The sequence below is a fragment of the Chenopodium album genome, chromosome 7 (genome assembly GCF_948465745.1).
Source record: "Chenopodium album chromosome 7, dcCheAlbu1.1, whole genome shotgun sequence".
Classification (NCBI taxonomy): Eukaryota; Viridiplantae; Streptophyta; class Magnoliopsida; order Caryophyllales; family Amaranthaceae; genus Chenopodium; species Chenopodium album.
In genome coordinates, this window is record NC_137840.1 from 61,037,579 (window position 1) to 61,051,760 (window position 14,182).

General features: G+C 35.3%; 2 protein-coding genes and 1 pseudogene across 3 annotated transcripts; all 3 read right to left on the reverse strand.

The window, feature by feature from the left end:
- Positions 1-77: 77 nt before the first annotated feature.
- On the reverse strand, positions 78-1,993 carry LOC145638011 (peroxidase 12-like; annotated as a pseudogene). The gene is made up of 3 exons (XR_014114586.1): positions 1,553-1,993; positions 1,010-1,204; positions 78-912 (listed from the first exon to the last, which is right to left on the reverse strand). The product of XR_014114586.1 is annotated as a peroxidase 12-like (transcript).
- A 3,879-nt stretch (positions 1,994-5,872) lies between these two features.
- LOC145640413 (uncharacterized) lies at positions 5,873-8,017 on the reverse strand. The gene is made up of 4 exons (XM_081691698.1): positions 7,481-8,017; positions 6,776-7,411; positions 6,515-6,616; positions 5,873-6,343 (listed from the first exon to the last, which is right to left on the reverse strand). The coding sequence occupies exons 1-4, from the start codon at positions 8,015-8,017 to the stop codon at positions 5,873-5,875; spliced, it is 1,746 nt and encodes a 581-aa protein (XP_081547824.1).
- Positions 8,018-10,341: 2,324 nt separating this feature from the next.
- Positions 10,342-12,869, reverse strand: LOC145638012 (peroxidase 12-like). Its single transcript, XM_081688987.1, has 3 exons — positions 12,593-12,869; positions 11,748-11,942; positions 10,342-11,181 (listed from the first exon to the last, which is right to left on the reverse strand). Exons 1-3 carry the CDS (start codon positions 12,824-12,826, stop codon positions 10,558-10,560), a joined length of 1,053 nt encoding a protein of 350 aa, XP_081545113.1. The 5' UTR covers positions 12,827-12,869; the 3' UTR covers positions 10,342-10,557.
- Between the last annotated feature and the right edge of the window lie 1,313 nt (positions 12,870-14,182).

A 14,182-nucleotide genomic window follows, 5' to 3' on the forward strand; every position in this document is an offset into this window, starting at 1 on the left:
GCAAAAGTAGGCACTAGGAACTCACATACAATTCACCCCCCCTCTTGTATTGTTCGTCTCAACTAACAATCATTAAGTTTCCTACAAATCAATTCTCAAACACAATAACTCCAAATGTAAATTGCTAAGCTAAACACACCATATTGATTATCATAGAGTACGGAGTATTAAACAAACATTACAAACATGACATGATGCCTTATAGCCGAGACTAAATACAAAACTTATAACTAGCACAAGCAATTTCTTACAATTCCATTTTAAAACTTAGTAATTAAAAAAATATCTTAAAATTGTGATAATCTTCCTTGTTCACCCTCTTCAACCACAGACCACAAGTCCACACTTTTAGTATTCCTTGCGGAGCAATTTGCACGAATCTCCCCTTGTTTACCAGTCAACACACCAAGTTGTCCCATTTTTAACATCGCATTTACAAACTTTTCGTAAAACAAACTTTGATTGTTTGCAAAACTATTGACAATCCCTTTGGTTCTTAATTGAATCCATGAACAAATCTTGATCGGAAGTAAACAAGCCTTGTCTATTAACAAGGTCGATGTAGTATTTATTGTCAAATACGTTAGGAGTACGAATGTCTAAATTTGTGGTATTATCGGTGTTTGACGTTGGACAAGTGACTTTAAGGTTCTTTGCAAAAGATGGATCCATAGTCCCATCTTGTTTCGGGTAGAGTCTATTGGAGAAAGAGGAGCAATGGCTGCGACCAATGGTGTGTGCCCCGGAGAGGGCGACGACATCAGTGGGATCAAACCTTTTGGATGAGAGGGAGTTGAGAATGGTTGTGGTGTTGCTAGAAGGACTAGGTAAATTGGCTAGTGTTACATTTTTTGTGGCAAAGTTTAGGCTATCCCTTCTTCCAAATGGGATATTATAGTTTGGTCCACCTGACTACAAAAACCAAATGAAACATTTGTTAAGGCATTGATTAATTAAAATGATCTGTACACAAAGAATGTAAATAGATTTTATGGAATAAGGTTTATACCAGAACAACGGAATCACGAGCTGCAAGGGCAGTGAGATCTGCGCAAGAAACAACCTGGCCACATGCTTTTTGGACAAGGGCACGAAGGTCATTTATAATATTAAATGCTTCTTTCCTTAGTGACAAATTTGGTGGTGCGTTTTGTTCACTTGGACCACTTGCTGACCCATCCAACAATACAGATCCATCGCATCCCTAATTTGTGTTCCATAAAAATATATCAACCATTAAAAAGGTACATTTATAGTTAATTAAATACACTAATAATTTGAAATTAATGCATAACAATTCTTATCCTCTTGAAGAGTGATACAAAAACCCTAGTGTCTAATGATATGCTCAAATTTTAATCTTTTCTATAAGTTTGTCTTAGTTCATCTAAGCTGATCCGGCCCAAGCTCGAACCCAGCTTAATTAAACACCCGAATGAAAAACACAACCGCACATGAATGACATGATACCGATGATTAAAAATTAACTACAATATCATATATGCTACATGCACGAACAATATCTATGTAATAAAATGTTGTAAGATGATACCTGAACAAAGCAGTCATGAAAATGAAGGCGAAGCAAACCAGCAGCTTGAGTGATATCCTTCTTGAAAACTTGCTTAAGATGATTTCTAACAATGGATTCGAGTTTCGGGCAATTGGAAGAGTAAAATGAGAGTGATAGTCCAGGTGCAACTGGTACACTACTACTTAAACTTCCTACAACCAAGGATGAAAATACAACTATGGCCAATAAGGTTAAGTGAGAAGCCATTATTTCTTTGAATAATGTTTATGATAGTTGTTATTTTTTATCACTTGGTAGAATATATTGCCAACTTCTAAGGCCAATATATAATCAAAATTAAAGTGGATAGTTCTTTTTTTTTTTCCTGTATGAAATAAAAAAGGTGATGGATTTATATATTCGATTAATAGTATTTTAATGCAATTGTTATGCTTAGTGACGGGTTAGGTGAAAAAAATGAAAATGTATGTCATGATTACATATAATGTATCTGCTTCTTTTCAACCCTAAAAAAGATTATTCTCGTTGTAAAAAAAAAAAAAGGATTTTTCTGCCTGATGAGTAATGACATTGGGAGGTAAATTAATACATAAGAAAGTCTTAAGTGAGGAAGGTTGGGAGTGAGAGTGTAATTTAAATTTTAATATATTTAAAACATACACAAAAAACCTTATACTAATAAGAATATTCCCAGCTTAACTCTTGTTAAAAGCTAGTTAACATACTAAAGAGTAAAGATCGTATAATTTTTACATACATGCAAACGTTGTAAGTGCGTGATAACTGGTATAACACAAATTTCTCATATCAATCAATATATTCTTTTAATAAATTCCGCAAATATCCCCAAACATAACTTACTTATTACTTTACAAATCGATCAATTCTTAAATTTTAATACTAAATGTTAATCTATCAGTATTATATTGTAAATAAACGATAATAGGGCAAGTAAATCCAATCAAAAAGAGAAATACGAAAAGGGAGCTTAGGTCACCGGCGGCTTGTTAAAAGCATCCCCTACTACTAAAGTACTTCTAGATCGGGGTCAGAGACGACGGTACAATGGTGCGTATGGTGGGCACATGCTTTTTGAAATGTTTTTTTCTTTTTATAACCCAAGTTGAATTATGTTCCTTTATTTATTATTGACCAAAAGAATAGCTAGCAAGTAGCAAATAATCAACATTCAACATGTATTAAGATAAAGTTAGGTAGCAAGTAGCAAATAATTAACATGCAATGTACTAAGATAAAGTTTGTCCGAAAATCCGAGGGATATGATTAACAAGGTACTACATTTTTTTTTTTGAGAACAAACAAGGTACTACATTAATCCAACTAAAATTCTTTCCTAGACAAAAGAAAAGGTAGCTTTTGTATATTGTCTTATGATTCGTTCTGGTCCTCTCCCATTGAATATGCATCAAAATTATTAAATTCTTGCACTGGATATTTTATAAATTTTAATTTAATATATATATATATATATATATATATGATGTATGTCATGTGGTCCCTTGATTAAACATATAATTCAGCTTTAATTAGATTAATGTAAGCATATGATCAATTGATCATGACAGGAATGTGACCCTTCCTCAATTTGGGTGGCTTTGTTCTCTTCGCATAAAATAAGTATTATGTTTAAATTTTCTAAAGTCTGGTCATGTTTATTATTTACACAAACACAAAATCTGGAAGAACAGAACAATTTCTGGAAGAAAATGTATGAACAATTACAGAGAAAATTTAGAGAGAAACTTGGAGAAAAAGCAATCAGAATTTTCTGATTTTTGTGAATGAATAACTTTACATCATCTTTGGGTTTTTATACTACAGCTATAACATAGAATATTCTAGAGAAATCTAGAAGTAAATACAGGAATAACAGAATTAGTTATAACTGATTTTAGGCAACTTGCAGTAGCCTGTAACTAACTCTAACGACCTCAAGCTGACGTGGCAGCTATAGCTCTAGTGTCCAATATCCCCCCTCAAGCTGGGAGCCGGATGAGCCTCAGACAGTCCAAGCTTGGACAATAAATGTCGAAACTGAGCAAATGGTAAGGACTTGGTGAAGACATTTGCTAACTGATGTTGTGTAGGCAAGTATGTGAGCTGTAGTAACCCTTCAAGCACCTTATCTCCGGTAAAATGACAGTCAATTTCAATATGCTTGGTTCTTTCATGGAACACAGGATTATTGGCTATATATAAAGCTGATTGACTGTCACAATGCAAAGTCACAAGCTTCTAATTTGTAACTCCTAAGTCCTCAAGTAGCCACACAATCCATTGAACTTCTAATGATGCAGCAGCCATAGCCCTGTATTCAGATTCTGCTGATGATTTAGAAGTTGTTCCTTGCTTCTTAGATTTCCATGAAATAGGAGATCTACCCAACAGTAGGATATAACCTGAAACTGATCTCCTGGAATCAGGGCAAGCACCCCAATCTGAGTCAGAGAATGGTTGTAAGCATAACTGATCTGAAGCCCTCAATAAGATACCCTGACCTTCTGTATGAGCCAAATACCTCAATGTATGCACCAAAAGCTTCAACATGAGTAGATCTAGGTAATTGCAAAAATTGACTTAGGACCTGAACCGAGTAAGACAGATTAGGACTAGTATTAGTCAAAAAATTCAATTTGCCAACTAAAGATCTGTATTTTTTAGCATTGGAGTAAGGAACACCAGGCCATCTAATGCTGAAAAATTCACATTTAAAGGCAAGGGTGTGGCTGCTTTCTTACTAACATCAAAACCACAGTCACTTAAAAGTTCCTTTGTGAACTTCTTGTGGCTAAGAATAATACCAGCATCTGTATACCCCACCTTAATGCCAAGAAAATAGCTTAACTTGCCAAGATCCTTAATGCTGAACTTTTTGTGCACCTTCAGAGCTTCCAATTTAGAAACATTAGTCCCTGTAAGGATCACACCATCAACATAAATTGCTGCTATGTTAATATGTTGATCATGTTTGTGTATAAACAAACTGTAATCATGTTTACACTGCCTGAACCCCTGGGATTCCAAAGCACTCATCAGCTTCTCATGCCATTGCCTTGAAGCCTGCTTTAAACCATAGATAGACTTAACAAGTCTGCACACCTTCTTCTCTGGATTAGATACACCCTCAGGCACTCTCATATACACCACTTCTTTCAAATTGCCATGTAAAAAAACATTGTTTACATCCAATTGAAATAAGGGCCATCCTTTGCTTGCAGCAACAACAATCAAGGATCTTATAGTACTCATTTTCACAACTAGGCTAAAAGTTTCTTCATAATCAATCCCATATTTCTGAGTGAACCCTTTTGCTACCACTCGTGCTTTACATCTTTCAAGAGTACCATCATATTTCAATTTCACCTGATAAACCCATTTGCAACCTATAGCTTTCTTTCAGCTGCTAAGTCAACCAATTCCTAAGTATTGCTCTATTCAAGGGCCAAAATCTCATTGTTCATAGCCTCTACCCAAAGTAGATCCAAAGAAGCCTTATTATAGCTCAGAGGTTCCTTAATATCACAAGAAGCAGACAGAAAAGCCTTGAAAGCAGTTGGGAAACCAGTGTAAGACACAAAATTGCACCAATGTTTCTCACAATTTGTGTGAACATGAGAAGAATCTACATGATAACAAAGATATTTGTCAAGGTAGGTTGGAGGTTTATGTGGTCTATAAGACTTTCTAAGCTGATCAGTGGAGTCTATACTCAAATCGATAAGAGCATCAGGATTGGAAAAAGGAACAGGTATAATTGGAGGAATAGTATGATTGGGTGTATTGCTGTGAGTGGAGGAGATTGAAGGAGAATGAGAAGGTGGAGAAGGAGTAGAAAAAGAAGAAAAATAATCTAGTTGAAAATGAGAATCAGGAGAAGGAGGAGTAGTATCATGTGAAGGAAAATAGGAAAGATCAGAGAAATCAAAGTGAGTAGAAACAGGTAAGGTAACAGGAAGATAAATGACATTTGAATAGTTTGAGGAATGTGACAATTTTTTATTATATAGATGAAATGGAAAGTGTTTTTCATGAAACTTAATATCCCTAGATACAAACATTTTGTTAGTATCCAAATTCAAAACCTTATAGCCTTTCTGAGAACTTGAATACCCTATAAAAACACAGGGTTTTGCTCTGCTGTCTAGCTAACTTGGTTCCGCCAACCTTAGAAGTGGATACATAACATAGGCATCCAAATGTTCTCAAATGAGATAGATCATCTTGTCTCTTATATAACCTAGAATAAGGTGTTTCTAGATTTAACACTTTGAGAGGCATTCTGTTAATCAGGTAAGCTGCACATAACACACTTTCACCCTAAAATCTATCGGGGACTCTAGATTGAATATAAAGACTTCTAGCTGTTTCTAAGAGATGTTTGTGTTTCCTCTCAACCACTCCATTTTGCTGTGGAGTATCACTGCAACTAGTCTGATTTAAAATCCCATTTTCAAGAAACATCTTCTTCATATCACCATCACAAAGTTCCCTAGTATTATCATACCTTACACACTTCACAGTAACACCAAACCGATTATGCACCATTTTCATAAAATTTTTCATTACCAAAACAGAATCACTTTTATTCTTTAACATATGAATCCAAGTAAATCTACTATAGTCATCAACTATAGTTAGAAACTGATTACAGCCAGCAGGAGTCTTAACAGAATGAGGACCCCATACATCAATGTGCAACAACTCAAAGACAGAACTAGTCTGAATACTGCTAGTATGAAAAGCTAGTCTAGTCTGTTTTGCAAGGGGACAGACTTGACAAATTGTGTTCTGTAAACAAATAGACACATTACAATTTGGAACAATGGATTTTATTTGACTAAAAGGAAGATGACCTAGTCTCAAATGCCAAAGTTCTGCATCATCAACAGCAGACAGGCAACTTGAATTGCAAACATGAGCATGTGACTCTCTTGAACTTGATTGTAACTATTCTCTCACATTACATAATCCAGACTTCACACTACCAAGAGGAATCAATGTCCCTTTCTGAGAATAAACAAAGCATTTTTCATGAGTAAAATGCAGTTCACAACTAAGGTCCTTACACAATTTATGAACAGAAATCAGATTATACTAGAACTCAGGAACATGCATCACATTGTTTAGAGTTATCAATTCATTTAGTACAACAGAACCTATGTGTTTAACAACAATCTTACTACCATCTGGTATGGTAATATGATTATCACCACCTCATACTAGATGAAACTCAGAAAACTGAGACAAATCATAACAAAAGTGATATGAAGCACCACTATCTAGCAACCACTTATGATTATATTGAGATAGTAAGAAAATGTTACGTGCCATCATGGCCAGGCTATTCTGTTGTTCTGGTTCAGTGTTCTGAGAACTCTGATTTTGCTTAGCCAAATACTCCATGAACTGCTGATATTGCTCAACTGAAATAGGTCTAGTTGAGTTAGAACCATCATTGCCAGAGTAATCAGAAACAGTTGCAACACGATTTCCTTTGAAACCTTTGAAACCAGGAGGAGAGCCTTTAAGCTCAAAGCATCTGTCAACACTGTGCCCTGGAATCTGACAATGAGTGCAGAAGTAATTAGCACCAGGTTTAAAGCCAGATTTCCTGTAAGTATTTCCTGAATTAGAACTATTTTCTCCAGCATTTCCTAAGTAAGAATTAGTGTGAAACACTCTTTGTTGACCCTGATTATGAGGTCTATAAGACTTATTTCGACCAAAATCAGAATTAAATTTCCTCTTTTCAGCAGCAAAAGCCAATGACTCAGTGTGTTCAGCAGCCTGAGAAATTTCTTTATGCCTTTCTTCTTGGGCAAATAATCGAAATGCTTCTGTTACCTTTGGTAAAGTCTACATCATCAGTATATTTCCTCTGATAATTGCATATTGTTCATTAAGCTTCATCATGAACTGTAACACCATTTTTTCTTGTTGGGGCTGATAAATCTTCTTAGTCAAGTTGCAAGTGCAGTAAGGTAGAGGATGAGCTTCCTCAATTGCATCCCAAATTGACTTAATATCAGTGAAAAACTCAGAAATAGACTTATCACCTTGACTAATATCAACAAGCTTATGTTCTAGTGAGTAGATTTGTGCCATGGAAGCAAAACCAAATCTCTCCTCAAGATCAGTCCAGATTTCTTCAACAGATTTCAAGAACATCACACTTTTTGCAATTGTTTCATCCAAATTGAACAAAATCAATGAACATACCAGATCATTGCACCTCTCCCAAGCCTTACCTTCAACAGTTCCAGCAGTAGGCTTGGAGATAGCTCCATTGACAAACCCTAGCTTGTTCTTTGCTGAAAGAGTAAGCAGCATTGAACATTTCCAGCTAGTGAATCCCTCACCATTGAACTTGTAGGATACAAGTTGAACAACATCTGCATCCGAAGGATGAATGTAATAGATGCTAGCTGGATCCTGATTAGGAAGAAGATTTCTTGTTGTCATAACTTCAGATGTTCAAGTAATTGATTAAACCAGATGATGCAGAAACAATCAGATCCAAAGAAATTCACTGGATAAACTGAGATTATCAGGAAAATCAGAACAACTTTGAAGATCAGAACAAAGAACTTGCAGAAATCAATCAAACAGTAACCAGATCAAGAATCAAGAACAATGAACACAAATCAATGCGGAAATCAATCAAGAAAAATCACATGTCAGATCTTATAGCTCTGATACAACAGAACAATTTCTGGAAGAAAATGTATGAACAATTACAGAGAAAATTTAGAGAGAAACTTGGAGAAAAAGCAATCAGAATTTTCTGTATTTTTGTGAATGAATAACTTTACATCATCTTTGGGTTTTTATACTACAGCTATAACATAGAATATTCTAGAGAAATCTAAAAGTAAATACAGGAATAACAGAATTAGTTATAACTGATTTTAGGCAACTTGCAGTAGCCTGTAACTAACTCTAACAACCTCAAGCTGACGTGGCAGCTATAGCTCTAGTGTCCAATATGTTTATTGTTTAATACTTAGCGTTTTCCATTTCATATTAATTGACTCATTTTATTTATATATATTTGTCAATGCATATCCTTTAAGTGACGTTTTATTTAGTCATATATGTTTGTCAATGCATAATTTTTATTACAAATATCCTTGATTTTTATTAGCAAAATCATAAAATTAAATTTGATATTTAAAAGATAAATGTTGAGAATAAGACCTCACATGAATATACTTTTTGTCAACACAAAATCACAAAACGAAGTCAATGCACGTTATGTGAATAGTGCATAAAGTCTAACTATGTCATATAATTTAGAACGAAGGAAGTATGATGTGCCTGACTTTTAACTGTGTTTGTACATAATTAATTTATATAAAAAAAATTATCAAGTGATCAAGTTTTGTTATACTACCTTCGTTACATATTAGTTGCAACTTTTGCCAAAAAGGGTTTATACATATTAGTTGCAACTTTCCAATTTTTTCCCTTTATAGTAAATTTTTTTCAATGAAAGTACAAAAACACCCTTACTAAAGATTTCATAAACACAATTAGCTTCCTAAATCAGATTTCATTAAATTTTTAATCTAACTTATTTAACATAATAGTGTTACCCAATTAAATCAACAATCATAAAAAATCATTCATCTCCCACAAAATAATTAGACCACCATTGCACCACCTTTACCGTTGTCGTCGCTACATCTAACCACCACCTTCAACGAACGTCGTCGATACTCATCACCACTGTCAAACTCGTCGCCTCCTCCGCTCCGACTCCTCCTGTGGTGTTCCGTTTTCTCTCTCTTCCTTTTTTTTGAAAAACAATTGTTTAGATCTACTGATTTGCGGGGTGGGTAGGATATTTTGGGGTGGCTCGAGGCATTTTCTAGGTTGATTAGGGTGAGTGAGGGTGGTTTTGGTGTGGTTCAGGGTCAGTTTTGAGGCGATTTAGGTTGAATGTTGGTGGTTTTTAGGAGTGAGTGAGGGTGGTTGTTCTAGGGTGGTTTGCGGTAAGTGGGTACGGTTTTGAGGTGGTTTGCGTTGAGAAAGGGTAGTTATAAGGTGGTTTGAGCTAACAGGAATTGGTTTCGGGGTTGTTTGACCTAAGAAGGGGTGATTTGGGGGTTGTTGAGGTGGAGAGGGAGTGGTTTTACGGTGGTTCAGGTTGAGATTGGGTGGTTTCAGGGCGGTTTGGGTTGAAAAGGGGTGGTTTTAGAGTGGTTTGGGTTAAAAGGGGTGTAAGGTGGGTGTTTCGGGGTGGCTGTTGCTGGCCGACAGTGGTGTGGTGGTTGCTTCTGGCCAACAGTGATGGGATGGTTGTTGCTGGCCGACAATTGTGGGATGTCTGCTGTTGGCCGTCGGTGGTGGCCATGGCTACTGCTGGCCGACGATGGTGGGGTGAGTGTTGTTGATGGTGGTGGGTAATTTATTAATCACATACACTTTCTCTCTCCTACCTTGCTTAATTACCCCTTCTTTAATTCATTAATCCAATATTATGAAATTTTGTCTTAGAATCCGTGTCAACCTGAAAGTTGCAACTAATATGTAACGGAGGTAGTATTCATTTTAACGCGTGATTTCAAATTTCAAATTTATTAATTTTAGGGAAATTTCAAACTGACATATTTACCTTATACATTTAAAATTTGTCAATTACATGCCGAGGTATAAGCTGCACCCACAATCAATCTACTTCACAAGTCCAAACTCCAAAGGAGGTTCCATACTCCAAAAACCATATGCCAATATAACTATATAAGGGATAACCCCTAGTGTTTTACTCGTTTTGCAACAGCTAATTAATCCAACCAAGTGGGGCATATTTTCAAACATTCAAATACACCTTTCATTCTTCCAATGAAAACAAAAGTAGTAACACTCGAATACATGAAAGTTGGATCAAATACCATCTCAATCATACAAAAGTTACGTACAAAGTATCATCACACGTACAAATGCACAATACAATTAGCACAAACTTCATTTATTCCACTTCAAAATAAACGCATAATTCCTCAATATTGCGACAACATTCCTTGTTTGTGTTGCTCCTTAACCACAGACGCCAAGCCAATATTATCAACATTTCTAACGGAGCAATTCGTGCGAATCTCCCCTTGTGAACCCGTCAATACTTCGAGTTGTCCCATTTTGATCATCCCTTCCACGAATTTTTCGAAAAATAGGGTTTGATTGACAGCAAAACTTGTTACAATGCTCCTTGTCCTAGAATCAGTGTACAAATCTTGATCGGACGTGAACAACCCTTGGCGGTTCATGAGATCGACAAAGTACTTGTTGTCAAACAAGTTAGGACTACGAATGTCCAAATTCGTGGTGTTATCAGTAGTGTTGGTTGGACATGTGAGCTTAAGGTTTTTAACGAAGGTTTGGTCCATGGTAGGGTCTGGAGTAGGGTAAAGTCTGTTGGCGAAGGAGGTGCAATGACCGCGACCAATGGTGTGGCCACCCGAGAGGGCCACAAGATCGGTTGTAGTCAAGTTTTTGTCTGTGAAGGCCTTGAGGAGGCTTGTGGTGTTGAATGTAGGTGGTGGTAGGTTTGCTAGTGTTACAGGTGTTGTTGCAAAGTTAAGACTGTCCCTTCTTCCTAAGGGAATTTCGTAGAATGGTCCATCTGGCTGTAAAAATTTACATGACAAATAATGAGAAATTGTTACATGAAAAAATTGACTTGGAGAAAGCTTAAAGATAAGGTATATATATATATATATATATATATATATATATATATATATATATATATATATATATATATATATATATATATATATATATATATATATATATATATATATATATATATATTATTAATTAATTCATAAATTATTAATTAGACTAACTAGTGTGTAGCTCGGGCGTTGCACCGGTTGCTACTTTAATTAGATTTTGTGATTATCAATTATATACATTTATTTTCATGTTTATATCATAGTTTATGATTGGCTTAGATGGTTAAGTAATTATCTTTTTTTTATAAAAGGTTGGATGTACGAATCCCCTTATCATCGTTTTTTTATATGAAGCAATATTCTAGTTGATTAAGTAGTGATGATGTGGCATAATTAGAGATGGAGAAGGTGATGTGGCGTGGTCTACGTGGCACATAGACGTTCTTAGTAACACCTTTTAATATATTAGTATAGATTTTATCTTTAAACATACCAAAAACAAGAAATAAACGTACCAAAAATACAGATTCACGAGCAGCAAGGGCTACAATGTCTGAACAAGAGACTATTGGGCCACAAGCATTATGCACAAGAGCACGAAGATCTTCTATGATTTTAAATGCCTCAGCTCGCAACGTCAAGTTTGGAGGTGCATCTTGCTCATCTGGACCACTGGCCGATCCAACCAGCAATATCGATCCATCACATCCCTAAAACATAAATTTGATGGGCAATGTGAATAATCATGGTGAGTTAGGCTTCCTTAAAATTATCAATTTTGCTACATAGGAGAAGATCAAGGAGAATCTAAACACGTGAGAGTTATGGCAACACAAAATTCCAAGATAGATAGGTAAGTAAGATACTTCATATTAGGTAAAAGGGAGCATGAATTGGAGGATTTGAGGCACATATAAATATATAATACTTCGTACTACACAATCTACATACACGACTATACAATACTCATAGTAATGGCCTAGTAGGCTTGTAGGTACATATTCAACTAGAAATCCTTCGCATTTAATAGTTTGAGTCAATGATAACTCTAATAGTACTTGATGATATTAAATTTTGCTTAGATGATATCAGTACCATAATATCAATAGACTTATTGATACCAAGTTACCAGCAAATAAAAAATTAGATTAAAGTTTAATTGGTATATATCAGCTATATATGACTAAAGTTATTAGAGGCAAAAAATTCTCTTATATTAACATACAAAACAACATAAGAGGGTATAAATCTAAATTCATACCCGCTCTACTACTCATGTGCATATCTATTACATTTATTTCGCTTTTACATCTAGCCAAACGGGTAAGTAAAGAAAACAATAGTTAACGATATATATTACCTGAACAAAACAATCATGGAAATGAAGACGGAGCAAACCCGCGGCTTGTGTAATATCATTGTTAAAAACTTCCCAAAGATGAGTTCTAACAATGAACTCCAAATCCGGGCAACTAGATGAATAAAACGAGTATGAAAGTCCAGGCACAACTGGTATTGTGCTTTGACCCTTACATATTCCTACAACCAAAGAAAACAAAACTAAGGAAAGTGAAATAAATTTAGAAGAGCCCATTGTTTTTATGATATGTTTTTCAACGAAATAATTTGGTTATGAATTTTGTAGCATTATGTTTGACAATTTATAGGAAAAAACAATAAGGTAATGCCAATTTGGTGTGAAATCGTGGATCATTTGATGGGTTATTTTAATGATTAGTTGAGATTGAATAATCTTTGAGCTTGTCAGTATACGTTAGAATATAGAGGATTTCCGATGTTAATTTTATCTTCCTCGTAGTTTGGTCAATGACCACGTATGGCCAGGTGAAAGCACATGCATTTTAACTATACCCACATTTCTTACACATAATTTAAGTTGATCAAGCTTAGCTTAACTATTTTTAATTTAACTGTAGGGCAAGGTATGTACAACACTAATGCAAACGGAATTTGATATTAAGTTTTGTATATTATCTCTTAAGGTCTTCTTCTTTTATATATATATATATATATATATATATATATATATATATATATATATATATATATATATATATATATATATACAAAATCTCTTAAAGTAAAGAAAACAATAGTTAACGATATATTTAACTATATCATTTTATTTAGGATTTGATCTATCCAGATCAACATATTTAGGAAAAATGGAAATAAATAATCCCAACTTTCCCCGAACTGAAAATAACAAACCCACCTTTTGATATTTACGAGGCAAACCCACCTTTGTATGTCATCTTCTTTTAATAAACCTTTTTACCTACAACCTGTTAAACAAGTTAAAATATTTTTTTAAAGACACGTGTCGCTCAATAATTGGTCCAAATAAAACAAGTTAAAGACAAAAAAATTATGTAAAAAAAGTTAGAAAAAAAACCCACCACCCACCCCCCAAGCCACCGCAAAAACCTAACCCTTGCCCTAGCCACAACAAAAACCAACTGGCTGCCACCCTTCAACCCCGAAAACGGTCGGTCGGAACCCCCTTATACCAAAGCCACCCCCGAATTCACCCCCTGACTTACATCCTACCCCCGAAATTAAACCACCATAAACCACCACAACCGCCGCCCTTAAAACCATCACAGCCACCAGAAACCCTTCTCTAACTTCCAGAAACCCCTAAAACCTCCATCCCAGCACCAAAAAACACCACCTAACCTCCCTAACCACCTCAAAAGACGCCCACATTACCTCCCAAACCACCCCGAAATCTCACTTTAAAACCCTAAAAAACACCGAAACCCGTGAAGGTCCTCGGTTTCCCTGGTGGACAGGTGACGGCCGGTTGTTTTCAGAGGTTAAGGAGGGAGGCCGGTCGGTTTTGGTGGTGGATAAGGTAAAGGCTAGGGTTTCACGATGGCTAGAGTTTTTTTTTTTTTTTTTTTTTTTTTGAAAAATATGAAATGCA